The following is a 23078-nucleotide window of genomic DNA, read 5'->3' as shown; positions in this document are numbered from 1 at the left end:
TGAACGCCACGGGAATTTATTTATTATGATTTCAATATGAAATATGTAATTGTAAAATTATCACAATGGTCGCCAACACTGCGTCTGTCTCCTCCTAATCCTCGCATTATGTGGAGTTCGGAGGGCCACCGCTTACGAATTCCTAACACTTGCAACAATCGCATTTAATTTTCCGCTCGTGTGCCCTTATTGGTAATCGCCTCTCTAAATTGAAACGTGAAGAAATCTCATTCGAATACGTTATGAATTAATTAAAGGATTTGTTCATTTATACGACGGAGTAAATAATCATGTCTCCCTGAGCCGACATGTTGGAACAAATACACAATAATTAGCTGTTACTAGCCTCAAGTATAGTCCTGTTCTGAGATAATTGGTGTCTTAAGTGCAATTTTGTGTAGCTTATTGCTTCTAATATGACTATTAATTATATACTTGATGTAGTAGGTAATACTTTATTAGCCGATGCATAATACTTGAGAGCTACATTTTTAACTTCCTGAAAAACATATATTTTATATGCTACATAAGTCAGAATTGCAGTCTTCAGCAAAACAATAAATAAGACTAAACTAAAATATTGATTATCAAATCATTACCCTTATTAGTCATGTGAACAGAGTGTGTACACGTTACTCATGCTTGTCATATCTATCATGCTCGTACTATTCACAACGAAGCAGCCATTTGCGTATAACATGACAAGGGAACACTGCGGGCGATGCAAACCGGTTGTATAAAAAAATCAGGCAAACACGCGCACTCTACTTGTTTAATCTCATGAGCAGGCTAATTGTTCACAGCAGTGACGATGACAGTTGGGGGTGGCGGGGCGCGGGGGACGGGGGCACGTGACCTGTCACTCGCAGGGAAATTAAAACATTCCGTTATTATTTTCATTTCGCGGGCTCTACGTAGGCGGAGGTACCGGCCCATGATACCCACCGTGCACGACTGTACTAAAAACACGAACACAAAAAAAATACCCGACGTGCCCAACAATAAACTATGGAGCTGTTTGTGTAAGTTAGAAATGAACAATCGTGACCGTTTCGCGGATTTTGGCAACCTTCAACAAAAAAGGTTGACGAAAAACTATGGCAGCTAATGGTCAATCGATTGAAAATTTCTCTGTTCTGGATTAAAAAGCTTTTTATGGTTCGATTAAGATTGGAACACGAAAAAATTGCGAGACACAGCAACAAGTCTTTGTATTTCTTGGGGTCTATTACGTTTGCCATTTGTTCGCTTTCACCATGAATTATACCAACATAATGTCAATGTCTAATGAAGTTTCACAGGTTTGCCAAAAAATAATATTAACAACCATACCAATGTATTTATTTCGGACACACCTTACTTTACACACTTCAAATAACTTTTATCTAAATTCCGTGATTCTGATAACAGTATATGTACTTTTATTCAAGTTTACTTTTTATTTATGTATCTCCTGTGATTTTTTTAAAATAGTTTTATTGTAGTCCCTACCATAGCGACAACAGTCCAAAGGTGAATAGTTTTGTATCTAACATTACAGCACGTGTTTTTCGTGCTACAATCCACTCAACTACAATGTTGTAAGCGAGGTATTCGTTACTACACGTGAGTGATACTCTTCAGGATAGTTTAATTATACTTTAGAATTTAAATCGCTCCTTGCAATAAACATTGTTGGCAACGAAACATCGCGTGACAGCAGTTGCACCTACAACAGGAAAGAGCAGGCTCAACCAAAACAGCTTTCAATTAACATTAAGCCAACATTTAATCCTAAGCCTGCATCTGCGTACAATTTAAATACAAATAGTACAATGTAATTGATCAATCAGTGCGATGCATGCGAGTAATAGGCAGTATTACCTCGCCAGTCCCCATATCAAAGCAATATCGGCAGACGCCGGCGGCGTAGAATTTTAATAATTAAAAATCACCCCAACCATGAAGGGAGTCGCCGACACACTGCACATTACGCGTTATCATTTTTAATTAAAATTCTCGCGCCACCACTAACTATAATGATGAAATATTTCGACTTTGTTATCGTTATTTATGACTAGCTTTTGCCCGCGACTTCGTTCGCGTGGAATAGTGACTTCCGGCAAATTTTTGGTTTTAACCACATAGTTCCCGATCTCGCGGGATCTCTTCAAAAATGAGATGTGGAAGATATTCCAGGGAACTCTTCAAAAATCAACATAATGAGCTCTGCGTTTGATTTTAATAGAAGATGTATACTCACTTAGGGCATTGAAAAAATAGTTTAAAAACGGACTTTAACTAAAGAAATATTATAATCTTTCCGAACTTAAGATGAAAACTAACTTAAAACTAAAGAAAGCTACGAATTACGAATTTATCACAATTAAAAAAGAAATTATATTAGAACCTATCCTTTATGCTATAATAACCAAGCTTAAACTAAATAATTTAAAAGAAACGACTTAAATCTAATCTAATTAATTTATAAATTAGACTTACAATTTTATTAAAAAAACTAACTACAGTAACTACTAATAATCGATATCAAACTAAACCTACGTTAAAAAGTTTAACCAGAAAACCAGGAAAACCCAACAAATAAACTTATTAATTGACAAATACAACGAAACCAATTTAGAATATACGAAACAGCAGGACCACTACAGACAAATAATCATACGACTGATAATAATACACATTTTCTACAATAGTACCGAAGCGCTCGGCCGATACCCAACCAAATAATTGTAACAAAACCATAGCGCAATCTATTTCGCTCCCAACGCCATCTATCGAGGATAAAGACAACTTGGATTATTTATTTATACTCCGTTCGGGCATTTTCTTTGTACTAAAAGTTTAATTATATTGATATAATTTTTTTCATACCTTTTTACTATTTGTTAACTTTTTTCGATGAATTAAAACAATAACATGAACCGAAGTCGTGTAACGATCGACATAGAATTATCTATACTCCGTTAGAGCGTTTTCTTTGTACTAAAAGTTGTATTATGTTATATTTTTTACAAATTTCCAATGAATTAAAACAATAACATGAACTGAACAATTGTAATTACACCATTGCGCGATCAACGCCATCTATCTACGGAGTATAGGAACAGCACGACATTGTTCAATTCCGTACTATAAGTACGAAATTGAACAATAGATGGCGCTGTATGTCCGGAATAAATTTATTTTTTATTGTATTTTTTTTTATTTTTATTTTATTTTTATTTTATTTTTATTTTTATTTCATTTTATTTTTATTTTATTTTTATTTTTATTTTATTTTATTTTTATTTTTATTTTATTTTTATTTTTATTTTTATTTTTATTTTTATTTTTATTTTTATTTTTTTTATTTTTTATTTTATTTTATTTTATTTTTATTTTTATTTTTATTTTTTATATATATTTATTTATAACACTCTAAAATTATATTTTTAAACATTACTTATAAAAATAAAAAACAAAATAACATTTAAAAATATAAAAATAGGAGCCGACCAGTAGCGGGAGCATGGTCCAAGCTACCGGTGGTTAGGGCTCCAAAGACAGAAACCTTCTCACAATACGTGCCGTTTCGAGGAGTACTGCCTTCTGCATCAGGCCCTTGATCCATCCGCCTAACCCCAGCCTCCTAAGGTGGTTGTCGAGGCTGTTGGGTATTAATCCGTTGGCCGACACGACTATCGGCACAACGATAGCCGAATCCACATTCCACATGTCGACAACCTCGTGAGCCAAGTCAAGATATTTTATTTGTTTATCTTTTTCAGCTTTCACGAGGTTCTCGTCATGAGGGATGGTGATATCGATTATCATCGTGCGGCGCGCTTGTCGGTCTATCACCACTATATCAGGTTTGTTGGCTACAATAGTCCTGTCAGTGATGATAGATCGATCCCAGTACAACGTGATATGGCCGTTTTCGAGAACTGGATCGGGCGCATACTTGTAGTATGGAACCTCAAACTCAACAAGTTGGTAGTGCAAAGCAAGTTGCTGGTGGATAATCTTGGCCACCTGATTATGTCTATGTCAATATTCACCATTAGCCAAACGACCACAACCAGAAATTATATGTCTTATGGATTCACCAGGACTATGACATGCCCGACATATGTCAACGGTCCCATCCTTAATAATATATTTCCGGTAGTTATTCGTAAGGATAACTTCGTCCATAATTGCAAAGACAAATCCTTCAGTTTCTCCAAAGAGATTACTGAATCGTAGCCAAGATACGGACGCCAGAAAATCTACACTGGGTCCATGAAGGGCCCGGAAGAAGCGTCCGTGGAGCTCCTTGCTATGCCATACCTCCTTGCGGTCATTGACGCTCAGTACCACAGGTTTACGCCAGTTCTCTTTTGCTAAAGATAGTGGAGTGAATCCATTGTCCATTGCTGCTACTTCTCGATGCATACCCTCGTTTACTTTCAGGAAATATTCCCTGAGGTTGCACACCTCACGGTTATGAAGGGTCTTAGCATTTAATAAGCCTCGACCCCCACACTTCCGCGGGATATACAACCTCATGATCGATGAACGAGGGTGATGCATACGATTTGCAGTCAGCAGTGTTCGGACTCGCCTATCCAGGGTGTCAAGTTCAGTCTGAGTCCACTTGAGTATACCAAAAGAATACATCAGAACCGGCATGACCCAACCGTTATAGGCTCGCACCTTGTTTCCGCCTGATAATGAACTTTTCAGCACTTTATTCAGGCGGCCAAAGAAGCGTTCCCGTAACGAATGTTTCATGTCCGGCCCATTAATGCCTAATCCCTCTGACATACCCAGGTACTTGTAAGTATCATTTGCGGAGAGCGCTCTTTGTTTTTTTTTTTATTTTTATTTTTATTTTTATTTTTATTTTATATTATTTTTATTTTATTTTTTGATTTTTGAAATAAAAATATATCTATGTCCTTTCTAAGGTTCTAAACTATATCTGTACCAAATTTCAACCAAATCCGTCAAATAGTTGCGGAGATTAATGGTATAAGCATAGAATGTTCGACGTGATTCTTTAATTTGACATAACTTTTTTATTTATGAACCGATTGACATGAAACAAACACTAAATGTAAATTTAAGCATCCCACAATATATTCGTGAAAACCGCATCCAACTCGGATCAGCCGTTTCTGAGATTAGCGCGCACAGACGAACAGACAAACAGACAAACAGACAAACAGACAAACAGACAAACAGACAAACAGACAAACAGACAAAAAAAAGTTAATTACATTTTTGGGTTCGACATCGACATAACAATAACCCCTGCTATTTTTTTTATTTTTATTTTCAATGTACAGACAGCACTTTTCTACGATTTTATTATATGTATAGATATAGATTATTTTATTTTTATTTTATTTTTATTTTATTTTTATTTTATTTTTATTTTATTTTTATTTTATTTTTATTTTATTTTTATTTTATTTTTATTTTATTTTTATTTTATTTTTATTTTATTTTTATTTTTATTTTTATTTTTATTTTATTTTATTTTTATTTTATTTTTTGATTTTTGAAATAAAAATATATCTATGTCCTTTCTAAGGTTCTAAACTATATCTGTACCAAATTTCAACCAAATCCGTCAAATAGTTGCGGAGATTAATGGTATAAGCATAGAATGTTCGACGTGATTCTTTAATTTGACATAACTTTTTTATTTATGAACCGATTGACATGAAACAAACACTAAATGTAAATTTAAGCATCCCACAATATATTCGTGAAAACCGCATCCAACTCGGATCAGCCGTTTCTGAGATTAGCGCGCACAGACGAACAGACAAACAGACAAACAGACAAACAGACAAACAGACAAACAGACAAACAGACAAAAAAAAAGTTAATTACATTTTTGGGTTCGACATCGACATAACAATAACCCCTGCTATTTTTTTTATTTTTATTTTCAATGTACAGACAGCACTTTTCTACGATTTTATTATATGTATAGATAGATTATTTTATTTTTATTTTATTTTTATTTTATTTTTATTTTATTTTATTTTATTTTATTTTATTTTATTTTATTTTATTTTATTTTATTTTTATTTTTATTTTATTTTTATTTTTATTTTTATTTTATTTTTATTTTTATTTTATTTTATTTTTATTTTATTTTTTGATTTTTGAAATAAAAATATATCTATGTCCTTTCTAAGGTTCTAAACTATATCTGTACCAAATTTCAACCAAATCCGTCAAATAGTTGCGGAGATTAATGGTATAAGCATAGAATGTTCGACGTGATTCTTTAATTTGACATAACTTTTTTATTTATGAACCGATTGACATGAAACAAACACTAAATGTAAATTTAAGCATCCCACAATATATTCGTGAAAACCGCATCCAACTCGGATCAGCCGTTTCTGAGATTAGCGCGCACAGACGAACAGACAAACAGACAAACAGACAAACAGACAAACAGACAAACAGACAAACAGACAAACAGACAAAAAAAAGTTAATTACATTTTTGGGTTCGACATCGACATAACAATAACCCCTGCTATTTTTTTTATTTTTATTTTCAATGTACAGACAGCACTTTTCTACGATTTTATTATATGTATAGATTTATTATATCAAAGTTTTAATTACTTAAATTGTAAGCGTAATCATTTTAATCCGACCGCGGCAACATGAATTGTTCTTTGTAAGTACAGCTAACTAAAGCTAAGGCCTCGGCCTCGAATTTTGCGGGCAGCGGGGCGGCGGCGGCGGCGGCGCGGCAGCGGCAGGATCTTTTGCGTATAATCAAATGGACCGGTTTTCGAAAACAGCGGCGCGGGAGCGGCGCGGGAGCGGGCAACGAGCGGTGCACTCCAGTCAAGCGGTGACCGCCCGCGTTGCGCGTCTGCATTGTAGTATAGTGTTGTGTACCTACATTTTTTTTTGTGACGTATCAAAATGTCCTCGGACGTGCAAGAGCAAATGATTTCGGCAATCTTTGAGAGGATACCCATACGGAACAGCAAAGATGTGAACCATAAAAATAGAAGAAAAATTAACCAATTATGGGAAGAAATAAAAAACGAACTGAATATTGAAGACTAAAGCAAAAACTGAAATCACTCTTGATAGTTTCAAGAATATAGTCAAAAGTTTCTACACTCATTCTAGTGTAGTCGTAGAATTTGTCGGGATTTTGTCTCTGTTCTTCATAATTTCGATAAAACTCGCCATTTATTTTCCTTGCCCTATAGTAGGTCTTCTTCTTTTGCCCACAGTAAATCGAGCGTTAGGAATAAATTTGAATCAAAAAGATTTCGTTCGCTAATAAAAACAAATATCTCGACAACACAACCACGAACACAACACTACACCGCTGTAGTGCCGCGCGATCTGCCCGCTAGTTTCGAGAACGGGTCCGCCGCCGCCGCCCCGCTCCCGCGCCGCCGCCGCCGCCGCCCCGCTGCCCGCAAAATTCGAGGCCGAGGCCTAAAAGATAATTTTGTTAACAAAAATAAATATAAAATATAAAAGTCGGAGTACAAAAAAGGATCCAATATAATTGAGTGAAGCACTTTTGTTTAGATAATGTCAGTTATTTCATAACTACTGCAAACAATTTTTAATTTCCATTCGGTTTAGCGCTCGTACATGCAATATAGAAAAAATAGCAAACATTCAGAGCGATTCCAATAGGCTAATCGTGAGTTATTAAACCCCTCGCGGGAACCCACCTGATCGCCTGCCAGCTATAATAGAAATACCAGGGACTTATTATTAAAATTGCTGCTAAATTGTTCCCCTCTCCCCTCGTATTTCGTGGGTCGAAGGTGACTTATTGACGTTATATTCTACTCGTAATAATATTAATTTGACATCGCGCAACGTGTCACTAAAATTAATTTAATTAGTTTGAATAGAGTTGGGTATCAAAGCTCCGGTGTATATGCGGAGAATGCACGGGATTAATCAATCGGACAACGCGTGACCACAGACGATGTTAAGAGAAACTTGAAACGTCGGATTATTCAATGTAAATCCAAATTACACATATTAATTTCTGCATTGGTAAGATATCTGCTTTGTGGAGGAAACTTTATTAAATACATAGACTTACTATGTTATGATTAATGCAGGATATTTCATGACGTTTTATTTCTCGATAGAGGCTAGTAGTGCAATATTTTACCTTTACATTTTTAAGGAAAAATATAGTCGTGGTCCGTAGACAGTCTTATTTGGGTTACGTAGCACTAACATAGAGGACTAGACAACGAATTTAATTGACAATAACATTACTACAACTAAATTGCCTCCAGTAATGAGCCCCGAAGGGAACAACTTTAATTTAGTTCAATGAAACATTTTTTACTATAGGTAGCGGTACTTCAAAACAACCCTTCCATTGATCGAGTAAACACGAACCAAATGCAAGGGTTCTGCACTATGGATTGCATAATTAAATGTATAACGATACAAAGTATCACGTTTGTTTTACTTTGTGGGATAGTTAGAGTTAAGAAGAGTGTTCATTTTCTGTTAGTAAGTATTGAGATTTGGCACTAAGATTGAAATCTTGGTGTCCAAGATTTCCAAATACTATTTTGTCAAAGTCAAAGTCATAGTCAACATTATTTATTTCAAATAGACCAGGAAGGCACTTTTGAACGTCAAAGCAAATATAATAATATTAAAAATGTCTGTCTGTCAGTCAGTCCTCTAGTGAAGCTATTTGCTCGTTCCAAAGTGTAGATTCCTATAGAGAAGAACGAGCAAGAAACTCCATAGGCTACCCAAACCCAGGGAATCAAACAATCGCTAAGCAATCCCTAGACAAATAACGTCGACAAATACCACACATGATTAAACATTAATGACATTAATTGTTATTGTCGCATCGCACACATATTATTATAATTAACGTATCGATATAAATATGTAGTTACCTAATCAAAACGTATTGCGGCTGTGTTAGGGCACATTGTTTATGTGAGGTAACTCAATCAGTGGCTGTTACCTATATTATAATAACAGCGGTATTGTTGGCTCGGTTCTGGGACATTAATTAGGTAAGTACGTGGAACACGTCACTCTCTGGGCTAATTAATTGAGCGTATTATTGGTGCAATACCTAACCGATGCGGTTACATCGACTAGTGGTGTACAACCCGTGATTCATGCATAGATATTAATTCAGTTAAGTTTCAATTATTATATTTTCCGATATTCGTATTCGCATTGTTTCCTAGAACATGGTATGTCATTACTAAGAACACTAATTGGCTGAAAGTGTATGGGGGCAAACGTATTGTTGTAACTGAGTAACTTGTTCGTGTTTGCTTGTTAATTAGTTGTCTTTTTCGTTAATTGGTGTTGCTATATGCTATATGTTCTCAGAATATGAATATTAGGAACTTTATTCTTTGGAATTATGACGGAAAAGTTACCTATAACTAAATATTTAAAACGTTATTGGTAAATGGTAAACACCCTACTCCTTCAGGCAAAAACAAGCGCTATATTATGTGTCATACCGTAATTAATGTGGAGGAAAACTCGAATGAGTTTATAAAAACTGAAGGAAACTGTAGCTTAGCTTACGATGTGTTTAGAAATATTTTCATAACATGCGACGAAGAAGCATACGTAACGGGATATTACTCGTACAATTATGAATGACTTAACTTGGTCAATGAATTTTTCAGACATGTCAAGTGGGGAAGAATTCAGCGTTTACCACAGAGGACAGTGCCCTTAGTATGAGTAGAGTGCGTTCGGCACTCTGATTGGCCGGCTCGAATAAACCAACCAATCAGAGAGCAGAACACGCTCTCGTTTCGATTACTTTAAACGTTAAGCAAACTTATTTGTACTACTATGGAAAATTATCCTTTGTTCGAACTAGATCAATAGACATTAGAAAGTGCATTTGAATACTTTCAAAGACATTGTTTAATCTGAAAAACACAACGTCAACTTTTTTAAATCAATGTTAACTGACCTACGACTCCACACCGACTTAACTTTCTCAATGTCTAAAAAATATCTCCTTTGTAACTGAAACATGAACAAAGTATACAGACAACACTTTTTCCATTACTTAAGAAGCTAGTAATGGTACATTTTCAGTACACACGCACTTACAAACGTGACCAAACAGACTACAATCGTCATTGATATCACACAAATGATATCTAGAGCATAATCTGAGACTAGTTGAGCTGAGGTTAATTCGTGTAGTCGGCTAATTGAGTGGATAACACGCGTTACAAACACGGCTAATCAGTCAGTAATGTGACTCGACATAGCTAACGTGACGCGTACTGATCGATATAACCCGAGTAAATAACTGATTAACTGCCAGTTACTCAGTTAATGTGATGCTAACTTTATTATTAGATTAACTGGACTGTTATTTCTGTAATTTCATGCTTTGTGTTTATAGTTTATAGTTGTGCAAATACTTAATGAAATCGAACTGCGGATAAGAAATACTTTACTATTTCATCTATTGAAATGATTAAATTATAATGTCATGCTTCGAAAATAATCTTAAGTGTTAACAAAAACAGAAACAAATAACCAAACTTTTAATTCTTTATATTAAAATACTTTTCAACGTCATTTAATGGTTACTTAACCCACTCCTTAGCAATTGTTTTCGATACAAAATCGTTACTAAGGAATAGTTTAAGTAATCATTATAAGTCTCTGAGTGCGGCAGTTAAAAGCATATAAAAACGAAATGTACTCTGCTCTGTACCTATTAATAGAAACAGACTCCATTTCTTAGTCCATCCCTTTCAACATAAAAATAATTACCTATCAGTACCTCGGAACGGAACATCGAACTAATTAGCAAATGACATGTACAAATTAATTAGCTAAATGTAATAACGATAGATATATGTGTCAATGTTTTCAATAATTAATTTAATTATATAGTAGTAGGTTTTAGATAAGCCTTTCATTAATTATTATCTGTTGAGAAACATTTGAACATAGAACGAACTATCAAAGACAAAGAGTTTTTTCTTTTTAAGAACGCAGTGTTCAATTGTCATTTGGATAATGACAGTTGTCAAAAGAACGTGTTAACTGGTTTGAAAATAGTAAGTATAATGACTAAAAAATGTCAGAATGTCAGGGTGCAAGTGACAGGGTGATTGTTACATCCTGTTACAATTCCTTCCCACAAATCGTAAAAGTCAAACAAAGCAAACGATAACGTATACGTATGTGTAATTTGTTAAATTACTTAATAACCCACTCGAAAATATTATTCAATATGTTGACTACTGAGCCTGTACCAAGCGCAGGTTCGGTCATGTATGGAGTACTGTTCTCACCTTTGGGACGGCTCGGCTAAATGCCAGCTAGATGCGCTCGAACACATTGAAAGGCGTGCCAAGAAGCTCATCAACGATGATGCGCTTGTGGAGGCCCGGCTTCAAAGCCTTGAACACAGGCGCAAGGTCGCAAGCCTTTCCGTTTTTTACCGGATACATTTCGGAGAGTGTGCGGGGGAATTGCACAACTTGATTCCCCCTAGTCCTTTTCATCATCGAACCACAAGACAATCGGCGAGGCGTCACCGCTTCATGGTAGATATCCCACCAACTCGCACGAAGCGCTTCGCTTCAAGCTTCCTTGTGCGAACTGCTAGGGAGTGGAACTCCTTGCCGGAGTCTGTGTTTCCTGATGGGTATAACCTGGGTGTCTTCAAGGCCCGAGTGAATAGGTTGCTTATGGGCAGACGTGCTCCACCGTAGGCCACATCATCACTTACCATCAGGTGAGATAGCGGTCAAACAAATTAAGTAAAAATCACGGTTTACTCTACTAGTTTCGAGTCACACAGGGACTCTTCATCATGAGCAGCGTGCGCAGACGCGGCGACGACGTGGAGCGGTATACATTGTAAAAGAATTAATTGATCCAAAAGAAACTCGACACCAATATGTCGTCTATAATTCCATTAAGTTTATGTGAAAACTGAACAGTTTCGTAATCAAATTAAGTGCGAACAGCAACTTCTAGGTGCTCAATCGAATAGTCCGCTTAATTATAATTAAAATACAATTTGCATCGGATGTCCGACCAATGACTGACGTTTGATTAAATCGATGCGCGCAAAGGTATGTTACCATTTCGATTTGAACGCGCCAATTAGTTACTAAATTAAATTAATTTCCTATAATTAGCATACCTAGAATTTCCACACAGCGCTGTTTCGATACAAAATTACAATTTCCACATAAATTTAACACGATGATTAGATTGTTTTGGATACGCCACGCTCATTAAAATCGGTTTCAAATGCAATACAGGTATTGAAAGAGTAATTAGCTACTTTTAACCACACTGCTGGAAATAATACGGTGTATTAATTTGAATAAATGCATTTTCTATTACACCTAATGGCGTCCAAAAAAAACTGTAAAGGAATCATCAATTTGTCAATTCATCAGCGAGTATTCACTTAATTCGGAATTCTGAAGAATGAATGAACATAATCAGTTCACATTCACGCAGCGCCCCCAATGGGTCCAAATCATTCAATACTCAAGTGTCGCAATAAAAAAAAAATGGTCGTCGTATGTTTTTAATTAAACGCTTATTTTGAAGAGGGAATGAGTCACACAATAGCTCATTGTGCGACAGTGCTATTGCATTATTGACGTTTTATGATGTGAATGGTTGCTGATCACAGGGTGCCATGTTAACCATTTTGTACCCAAGTAACTTGACATACGGTTTAAATTACTGCGCTAACAGCAACGCATAGCTCGTACATAATATGAGAATAAAATCACAAAAGAAATTATGACATAATACGTAATGTGTGAATGGTTGAATAATGTCAATTATTTCTGAGGATCGAACTTTACAATGACGGCAGTAATAGGCAATATGCATAACATTTGTTCTGATTTTTGTTTATTTTTAAAAGAACATAGAAGTAAAAGATTTTTTATATCACCAACCTCTGGTGCTTAGAAATGAGCAAATATAATTTTCCAAAATCGTTTATATGTCATATCGAAGAAGAAAGTTTACGAGTATTATGTAAAGGATTAACTAAATGTATTGCTGAGCACCCTGTGTAGTAGGTCTGGTTGTTAGGTAGCGACTAGCGAGGCCAACCAAGCTTCGGAGTATCAACTTGAGCATCCAGTTTCAAAGCGTCGACCCGCCGCCGCGTTGCTCTTCCTAAGTGGATTAATTACGTGGATGATCTTCCACCTAAATTAGTCTAACAGCCGTATAGCGTTACACGATCCTTCACGAACATCGCTTTGTGTTTATATTCCACCTAACTAGTTATATCGGTACATTCACTAGAGCTCTCTGTGTTGCACATCTACAGTTCTGATTCTGAGAAGAGATGTACCAACTAATTTGATACAAGACACTAATTGGGCGAGATGGGATCGGATTTAATTAATAATTAATACTTCGAACAGCTTTACTACTCTGTTTCATAAGCTACTGTTTATTTGTCTATCGTTATAAATTACTTAAAACATTGAACGCGTACAGTGATTTCTTCGACCCAATTAATAATTTTCTCGTTCCGAAGACCACGCAAAAGCCGCGGGCAGAACCTAATTAGCGGAGAAATTGTAGTTGTTGTTTACTAATAAGTAATCTCATATCCTTTAAAATTACTTACTGGGAGCGTGCGTGCTCTAATTGTCGACGCTTTTTCGTGATGACTTACCTGGAAAAATAAAACATTTATCATGAATACGAGTTTATTCATTAATAAAATAAACTATTTAATCTAGTCTAAACATTTACATAGGTACCCAAATAGGAGTAAACAAGATGTCAAATACAATAATTTCCGGACCATCCCCAATTACATGAAAAAAGTTTTAAATACGTTTTATTTAGCCACAGAGTACGAACATGCAAACAGATAGGCAGCTGCTCAAACACGAGTGCACTCGTCTGTACTTTTAATGTTCTAAGCAAATATTGGGCGGCACGTCGCGCGCTGCACGGTACACTCGCGGTCAATTGCTTGGAAAACCACGAGGTATTTGACTGTCTAACTAAATCCCACTCAAAAATAGTAGAAGAAATTCTTCAAATGAAAATTCTCACGAACATTTTTCATGCTAATTTACCACGAAGTACCCTTTACGCTATGCCATGACTCACAATTAAGACTTGTTTAGCGAAAAGAATCGATGATTGCCCACATAATGCCTTTGTTAACAAAACAAACACGTTTTGTTACCTAGTGCATGAAATATGAAACTCAATAAAGTTTAGAGAAATAATAGAAAATATTTTTCATGGAATTCCATGCGTAAATCAAAATACTAACATCCGTGAAATAGAGCGGAATGCTGAAGATTTTCAATATAGTTTTCATTTAACCTAATTGCTCTGTTGGCATCTGTTATTAGAATACCAACTGTTCATGAAATTGTTATCTGAAACTGTACATCAAAGTTTGTATAAAGAATAGTTTACATATTTAATAGCATCAAATGTATTGGATACGAATTCGTAAATGAATAATGTGTATCAATATGGGTTGGGTGTACAATGTACACACAAGATACAAAATTCACGGTCCATATTAACATCATTCGCAAATCACAATACTAACACGATCTAAATTGGCTACTAAATATTCAAAAGCAATAGTCCGTAGGAAACATACACGTAATTCGACAATGGGCGGCTAATTCAATTTGAATCACACACAATATTCTATTAATCGTGACGGGCAGGTGTAATCAATCCGGGAGCGGCGAGCGTTGCGCCGCATTGTCCTACAGGCCTGCGATTGATGGTCCGCACAATGTTGCTAACCACTGATAGCTACATCAAATCATATTTATTGCGTTCCCGTGTAAATTGTGTAGTTTTATTTCAATTTAAATTCATGTTTTTCATTTATTTATCAGGTTATGGTCGGTTTATTACTACGATTAAGAACAAAATTAAGTATGACTGCAAAATAAAAAAGAATTTTCTTTTTTTTTCAAATATCCTTAACTTTACAATAGTATACAAAATAACTATACTAACAAGTGGTTATCAATAAACACAAATGGTACGAAAATCTTAAAAATATTAAAAGTATGCGATAAATCTCTTCGAATCGCCATAATTCGTATCCTTGGTACGGCCACCTGTTGGTGAGAGCGATTAGACGACACTTCTTTCCGAAATTAGGGCAGCTTAACTTCCCATAAGGAAAAGAAAGGGACGAAAGATTGCATTTAACAACGACAATCCTGATAAAAAATAGGGATGTCAATTCCTATTTAAATGTTTAAAAGCCAAATTGTGAAAGAAAAAAGTCCCTGTACTAGTATTATTGAAGTACTCTAAGAGCTGAAATAGACATGTTTCTAAACAAGCAAAACCCTCTCATCAAGACCAGGTACATGAGATACAACAAACAAAACAACAATAACATTTAAAAAGTACACAATCACATGGTAATACAATCTGTCGTAATGGCATCTGCCTCAGCAGCTGTCACAAACACCACTAATGAATAAATAAACCAAACAAACAGATAACAAGAGATGCCAATTAAACAATACACTAATTAATTCCAAACATTGGTGTAGTGGACTTAATTAGAGTAGGCAACATTATCAAACGAGCGGTATACACAGGTACATATAGAAACTGTATAGATGAAACGCACTGCGAAAATTAATATTTGATGATACGTAGCATATCTTCGATTAGATCATTGTAGTTGAATTCAACGCCCTAAGATAGCCTACATGTAAAGACGAGAAAGAAAACAAAACAAGATGTCGTAACGTCGCCAATGATAACACAGTGATATTAAGCGTGAGTGTCACATGAGCACCCAAGCAACATAAACTACTTTACGACAATCTCATAAAAGAAGCCGCACAAAGTCGACACTGGCTTTTTTAATATCGAAGGCGAGAGCTGGCCGCACTGTCCCACGAAACATTTTCCATTAATAAAACGCGAAAAAGGAATATTACATATGAAAAAGACATATATCCGTATCGCCGGACCCGGCGCTATCTCCTTGGAAGGTAATAACTTCTTTACAAGTCCAAAGTCCGAGGGATTGAAAAGCAATTTCAGCAGGACACCCCCGCCCTCACGCGGGGCCGGACTCGCCATATTTCTTTTTCGCCGCTACTGTAATTCGCCTTTGATTTAATCTAGAGAAACAAATCTTTGAATGTGAAAGTTTAGTGATAGGCATCAGTGGAACTAGTTTCGCTGATTGGATTCCATCCCGGCTCGTGCGCGGACCCCGATAGTTTCTACAATTTGAATTGGTCACTGCAGATATTCCGCTATTTGTCTGATTCTACTACAAGATTGCATTTCTTATTTTCTTAGGCGAATTTCGTAGCCGTATTCTTTATTTCTGACTTCTGGGTTCCAACGGAATGAAAGCTCGAATTTTAATATTCAACGTTCAATGTAAAATCGGAGAAAAGTGGTTCAATTTATAATGAGACATTAAATAATACTACGAATTATTAACAAGATAATTTCACTTGGAGCGATTATTAATAGGACCGGTATAATTCGAATGAATATAAAAATGACCATGTTTGTAAGCGACTGCAATAATTCTTCAAGTCATTTCAAGCTTAATGATGTGATAGATATCGTAAAAAATGAGCAACATCTCATTACCAATAATGTTTGTATGGAATATGAGCACAACAAAAAGGCTGTCGATGTCATCGGATCAATTTGTAACGTATCACTAAACAGGATAGAATCGTAACTGGAACCAGTTTAGTCGTGGGCGGCGAGGCGTCTCGGCACTATCGCCTTACCTCCTCGTACTCAAACCACACCGCAAAATATACATTACATGATACGTTCCCTTTATTAATATTACCTATCTATTTAAAATAAATATGTAGATATTTGGAACAAGGAATAACTCTCCCACGGATCACTATTTAACTTATAGAACAAACAAATCATACAATAAACAGTGACAGTCAAATCAAACATTAACCTCTAACTCTAAAACTAAGATCGAGTGTAAATCTATCCGTTTTCCTAAACGTAACATATTCGTAATAACATCAGTGGAAAAAATCTTCGTAAAACTGAGTCAATTTGTACGAGACGGTTTGTGGAGGGTAACGCTAGGGCTGCCTCAGATCGCTATCAGTCAAACTATTCCGGCCGCCTTATTTATATAATCTAACTATTTGCGAGGGACAAACACCCCTTATTATATTCCTTTTGCTTGCCTTTTATGTGAATGTGGATTTTAAAACAGATTTTCTTTTGAGATTTGTGGTTGCTTAGTGAACTTTTTTATTTCCAAAAGTACTTAAGTATATGGTTTAATTGGAACAAATGATTTGACTTTGACTTTGAAGAATTTTTATTAAGCTTAAGATTTTAATGTTCTACATCGTATTCTTCATTTAATTGTTACCGAAAGTTTCGTAGGGGTCGACAATTTTCATTGTTAACACCTGTTTCTTTCTTATTTGTTTCGATTTAGGTTTGATCGTGCATGTTTATTACGAGTAATCTGTAAGCTGTGTTCAGTACCGCTAATATAATTCGGTACAGAGTGCGAGGGGGACGCGAACCAGCCAGGGACGCCGCTCACGCGTCCCACAACCATTTTCTGCGCGAACGAAACTCTATATTGAATACAATTCTAATAGAAAACACCTTCTACATTGGATACTTATTTGTAAATAAAATGTGGTTGGCGTTTTTATGTTGGGAAATAATGTAAGTAGTGAAAGCAATCAAACTGTTACTAAGAAAACTGTTTAGAATTTATATCAATTGGGATAATTTAACTATTGTACCTTTGGATGAGAAATTCTATGTGCAAAATGATGAACTTTATACACAAGTACAAAATATTATATAAAAAAGTAATCTACTAAAAAAACTGTACCATGAACCCTAATAGAATTCCAAGAAAACACGTCCTTAGTATTTTGTTAAAAAAAATATATATATATATTTTTAGTAGAAATATAGTGAGCAAGGAGTGCGGCTATTGTGGAAAGGTTAGCGGGCCGCGATCGGGCCATTTGCTACTGTTTTCAATTTGTCCGCCGCCGCCATACATCAGCCGCGGCACGCAGCGGTAACGGCCCCAACTTTAATACACTTACGCTTGACATTTTTCCGCCCATTATGCATTCAGCTATACCAATACTTTCTGTTAATACTTACTGGGAAATCCAATTTACTAAGCCCGTCATTCACATTTTCTAAGAAAAACCATTCAAGACATTCAACGCCGCCATTATTTTCAGCATTGTTTTCATTTTTATTGCAAATCCACGTCGAATCATTAAATAAGGCACAGTTTTGTAATGTGAAGCTTTGATTTTGTTCTGCTTTTTTTGTTTGTTTTCAACAAAATTTCACGTGTTCGTTATTTTCAACTGCAAAAAATAACAAACATTTATATTTCCATTGAATTTTGGTTGCCGCTATGAAATAGTAGGTCAAATCGGAGGTATTCGTCAGAGCCCATTTGCAGCTGTCAGTTGATCCTCATTAAAACGCCTGTAATTGATTCACGGAATTGTTATGGTTCTACGCAAACCTGCAATAGGGTATTTGAGGCCACTTCTCTCCTAACTTCGGTTAGAACTTCGATATTAGGTAATATTTTATGTGCAGCCTTTTTTGCTTCTAAACAATTCATATGAAAAAGTAAAATCGAGAGACTTAAGTCATCGTAAATTTAAATAATTACGATAAGTGATTATATAGTTGTTAGTAAAAACTTATGCTTCCCTTGCCACGTAAAAAGTCCGCTACTTGATTAAAAGCTGAAACTATTTATCACGTAACATCTATTGTTAAGTTTCCGTACCTCACTCAAGTTACAGTTTAACGACATCTCGTACGTCGTAATCAACACTAAAACGAACTAATTATAAAGTTTCCCATTCTTATGAACATAAATCATGACTAATAACAACGCAGTAACAAGTAATTAATGGATGCAAACAACCAACGAGCACTCTGATGTTCCGTTGCTAATAACTTGATTTTATGCACAAAAGTACAGAACATTGCAATGTCGATAATAATAACATGCAACGTTACCGAGTATGTTAGAGAAATTCAGATATATACGGTAAACTCGAGGGAATGAGCGTAGAGCTCGTATCAATAATAATTAGAGGTGCTTTTAGTCGACGCAAGTTGGTAGTCAGCCACGCTCAGCTTAGCGTTCTAATTGGGCGCCCAGTCCACCTCACGACGATGTTTGACGAATGGTCCAAGCGTTGACAAACAACGTTGGTATTAGAGAACTCGGGATAGTACACAGAAACCACCTCTGGCTGTGATTACGACTCACGTATTTGAGGTGCAGACAGGATCCGGCTGCAATATTCCTGGAAATAATATATTGGATTATGTTTGAATACGGCGAACGAGATATTCAGCTATTATACGTGACGAGTGGACTGCACAGTATTGTTTTACAATGAAACACGATCCTCAAAGCTTACGTGTTAATTATTGAATACTAATTGTCATTAATTGACAGTCGACTTTATGAGTAATGGTTATGAGTGGCGACGTGTTTTCCATGTTACCTGACACTAATTAGTGTGCCAGCAAAAAGTTACATTCGCACGACAAAAATGTCGTTTGATTTGAAACAGAGGTGTCGTGTGCGCGTATGAATGATCACCTCGCCCCTGTCTCTGCAGTTTCCAGTACACCAGTATTTGTGCTGTTATTAATTCCGCAAAATTGAAAGCCGATCCGAGTCGGCCGTTGCTGTCGCGTTGTTGACTCCGACGGCGATTTAGTCCAGTTTAAATTGCATACTGTGACGCTTTGAAATTCTACCGCGTTAGGTAATAGATTCAACGCGACACTACGTTGCGATATTCATGTTTTTTAAATATTGGACGAATATTCAGCGGCAAATTGTTTGTTTTTTTTTTATTTTATGTTCATTTTTTAATGGGTTTACTAGTATTTTTAATTGCTATAAGTTTGGATGATATTAACAACAGTAACTATGATTTACAATCAGACTCATCACAAAATGCCATTTGTATCGTTACGCTCTATTTACCATCAGCAACTGAAATGACATATGAAGTTATATATTTCGGATTTCAGCAAGTTTCGATATTGATTAATGAATCGACGTCAAAACCAACAATAAACCAGCTAAACGGCAAAGTAAACGTTCCAAACAAAAATAAATTGGAGACATCCTGTTTTCTATTACTTTTGAAATGTACAAAGGCACGCGGACAATAAAATCCGCCTCGGCCGACGACCGTTACCTTTCACAATCAACAATAGCTTATTCAAATCATTTCCTGTGTAATCCTTAATCAAGTGGGCAATGAAAACAACTGACGGTAAGCACTAAGTATCGAGCTGTAGTAATTTCGAGGACTGTTGGAACGCGCCGGCCCACTGAACGTTCATCGTAAAAATCAAACAAAGCAAACGATAACGTATACGTATGTGTAATTTGTTAAATTACTTAATAACCCACTCGAAAATATTATTCAATATGTTAACTGCTGAGCCTGTACCAAGCGCAGGTTCGGTCATGTATGGAGTACTGTTCTCACCTTTGGGACGGCTCGGCTAAATGCCAGCTAGATGCGCTCGAACACATTGAAAGGCGTGCCAAGAAGCTCATCAACGATGATGCGCTTGTGGAGGCCCGGCTTCAAAGCCTTGAACACAGGCGCAAGGTCGCAAGCCTTTCCGTTTTTTACCGGATACATTTCGGAGAGTGTGCGGGGGAATTGCACAACTTGATTCCCCCTAGTCCTTTTCATCATCGAACCACAAGACAATCGGCGAGGCGTCACCGCTTCATGGTAGATATCCCACCAACTCGCACGAAGCGCTTCGCTTCAAGCTTCCTTGTGCGAACTGCTAGGGAGTGGAACTCCTTGCCGGAGTCTGTGTTTCCTGATGGGTATAACCTCCGTAGGCCACATCATCACTTACCATCAGGTGAGATAGCGGTCAAACAAATTAAGTAAAAATCACGGTTTACTCTACTAGTTTCGAGTCACACAGGGACTCTTCATCATGAGCAGCGTGCGCAGACGCGGCGACGACGCGGAGCGGTATACATTGTAAAAGAATTAATTGATCCAAAAGAAACTCGACACCAATATGTCGTCTATAATTCCATTAAGTTTATGTGAAAACTGAACAGTTTCGTAATCAAATTAAGTGCGAACAGCAACTTCTAGGTGCTCAATCGAATAGTCCGCTTAATTATAATTAAAATACAATTTGCATCGGATGTCCGACCAATGACTGACGTTTGATTAAATCGATGCGCGCAAAGGTATGTTACCATTTCGATTTGAACGCGCCAATTAGTTACTAAATTAAATTAATTTCCTATAATTAGCATACCTAGAATTTCCACACAGCGCTGTTTCGATACAAAATTACAATTTCCACATAAATTTAACACGATGATTAGATTGTTTTGGATACGCCACGCTCATTAAAATCGGTTTCAAATGCAATACAGGTATTGAAAGAGTAATTAGCTACTTTTAACCACACTGCTGGAAATAATACGGTGTATTAATTTGAATAAATGCATTTTCTATTACACCTAATGGCGTCCAAAAAAAACTGTAAAGGAATCATCAATTTGTCAATTCATCAGCGAGTATTCACTTAATTCGGAATTCTGAAGAATGAATGAACATAATCAGTTCACATTCACGCGGCGCCCCCAACGGGTCCAAATCATTCAATGCTCAAGTGTCGCAATAAAAAAAAATGGTCGTCGTATGTTTTTAATTAAACGCTTATTTTGAAGAGGAAATGAGTCACACAATAGCTCATTGTGCGACAGTGCTATTGCATTATTGACGTTTTATGATGTGAATGGTTGCTGATCACAGGGTGCCATGTTAACCATTTTGTACCCAAGTAACTTGACATACGGTTTATATTACTGCGCTAACAGCAACGCATAGCTCGTACATAATATGAGAATAAAATCACAAAAGAAATTATGACATAATACGTAATGTGTGAATGGTTGAATAATGTCAATAATTTCTGAGGATCGAACTTTACAATGACGGCAGTAATAGGCAATATGCATAACATTTGTTCTGATTTCTGTTTATTTTTAAAAGAACATAGAAGTAAATATTGATTTATATCACCAATCTCTGGTGTCTAGAAATGAGCAAACATAATTTACAAAATTCGTTTATATGTCATATCGAAGAAGAAAGTTTACTAGTATTATGTAAAGGATTAAGTAAATGTATTGCTGAGCACCCTGTGTAGTGAGTCTGGTTGTTAGGTAGCGACTAGCGAGGCCAACCAAGCTTCGGAGTATCAACTTGAGCATCCAGTTTCAAAGCGTCGACCCGCCGCCGCGTTGCTCTTCCTAAGTGGATTAATTACGTGGATGATCTTCCACCTAAATTAGTCTAACAGCCGTATAGCGTTACACGATCCTTCACGAACATCGCTTTGTGTTTATATTCCACCTAACTAGTTATATCGGTACATTCACTAGAGCTCTCTGTGTTGCACATCTACAGTTCTGATTCTGAGAAGAGATGTACCAACTAATTTGATACAAGACACTAATTGGGCGAGATGGGATCGGATTTAATTAATAATTAATACTTCGAACAGCTTTACTACTCTGTTTCATAAGCTACTGTTTATTTGTCTATCGTTATAAATTACTTAAAACATTGAACGCGTACAGTGATTTCTTCGACCCAATTAATAATTTTCTCGTTCCGAAGACCACGCAAAAGCCGCGGGCAGAACCTAATTAGCGGAGAAATTGTAGTTGTTGTTTACTAATAAGTAATCTCATATCCTTTAAAATTACTTACTGGGAGCGTGCGTGCTCTAATTGTCGACGCTTTTTCGTGATGACTTACCTGGAAAAATAAAACATTTATCATGAATACGAGTTTATTCATTAATAAAATAAACTATTTAATCTAGTCTAAACATTTACATAGGTACCCAAATAGGAGTAAACAAGATGTCAAATACAATAATTTCCGGACCATCCCCAATTACATGAAAAAAGTTTTAAATACGTTTTATTTAGCCACAGAGTACGAACATGCA

General features: G+C 36.1%; 1 protein-coding gene across 3 annotated transcripts in view; it reads right to left on the bottom strand.

The window, feature by feature from the left end:
* The window catches only part of LOC118263459 (LIM domain only protein 3), a 60049-nt gene that overhangs the window by 20534 nt on the left and 16437 nt on the right, over positions 1 to 23078 (bottom strand). The window contains exon 1 of one of the 3 annotated variants that reach the window (XM_050705264.1): positions 22835 to 22921. The exons of 1 other annotated variant lie outside the window; for it this stretch is intronic. In XM_050705264.1, coding sequence (XP_050561221.1) covers positions 22835 to 22906 — 72 coding nt within the window. In that variant the 5' untranslated portion in view covers positions 22907 to 22921. Of the gene's footprint in view, positions 1 to 13644; positions 13732 to 22834; positions 22922 to 23078 lie in introns of those variants that run through there. One more of the 3 variants, XM_050705263.1, reaches the window with a different exon arrangement.

This window comes from Spodoptera frugiperda, chromosome 27, assembly GCF_023101765.2.
Source record: "Spodoptera frugiperda isolate SF20-4 chromosome 27, AGI-APGP_CSIRO_Sfru_2.0, whole genome shotgun sequence".
Classification (NCBI taxonomy): domain Eukaryota; kingdom Metazoa; phylum Arthropoda; class Insecta; order Lepidoptera; family Noctuidae; genus Spodoptera; species Spodoptera frugiperda.
The sequence above is the reverse complement of the archived record's forward strand: the minus strand, read 5'-3'. Positions and strand labels throughout refer to the sequence as shown.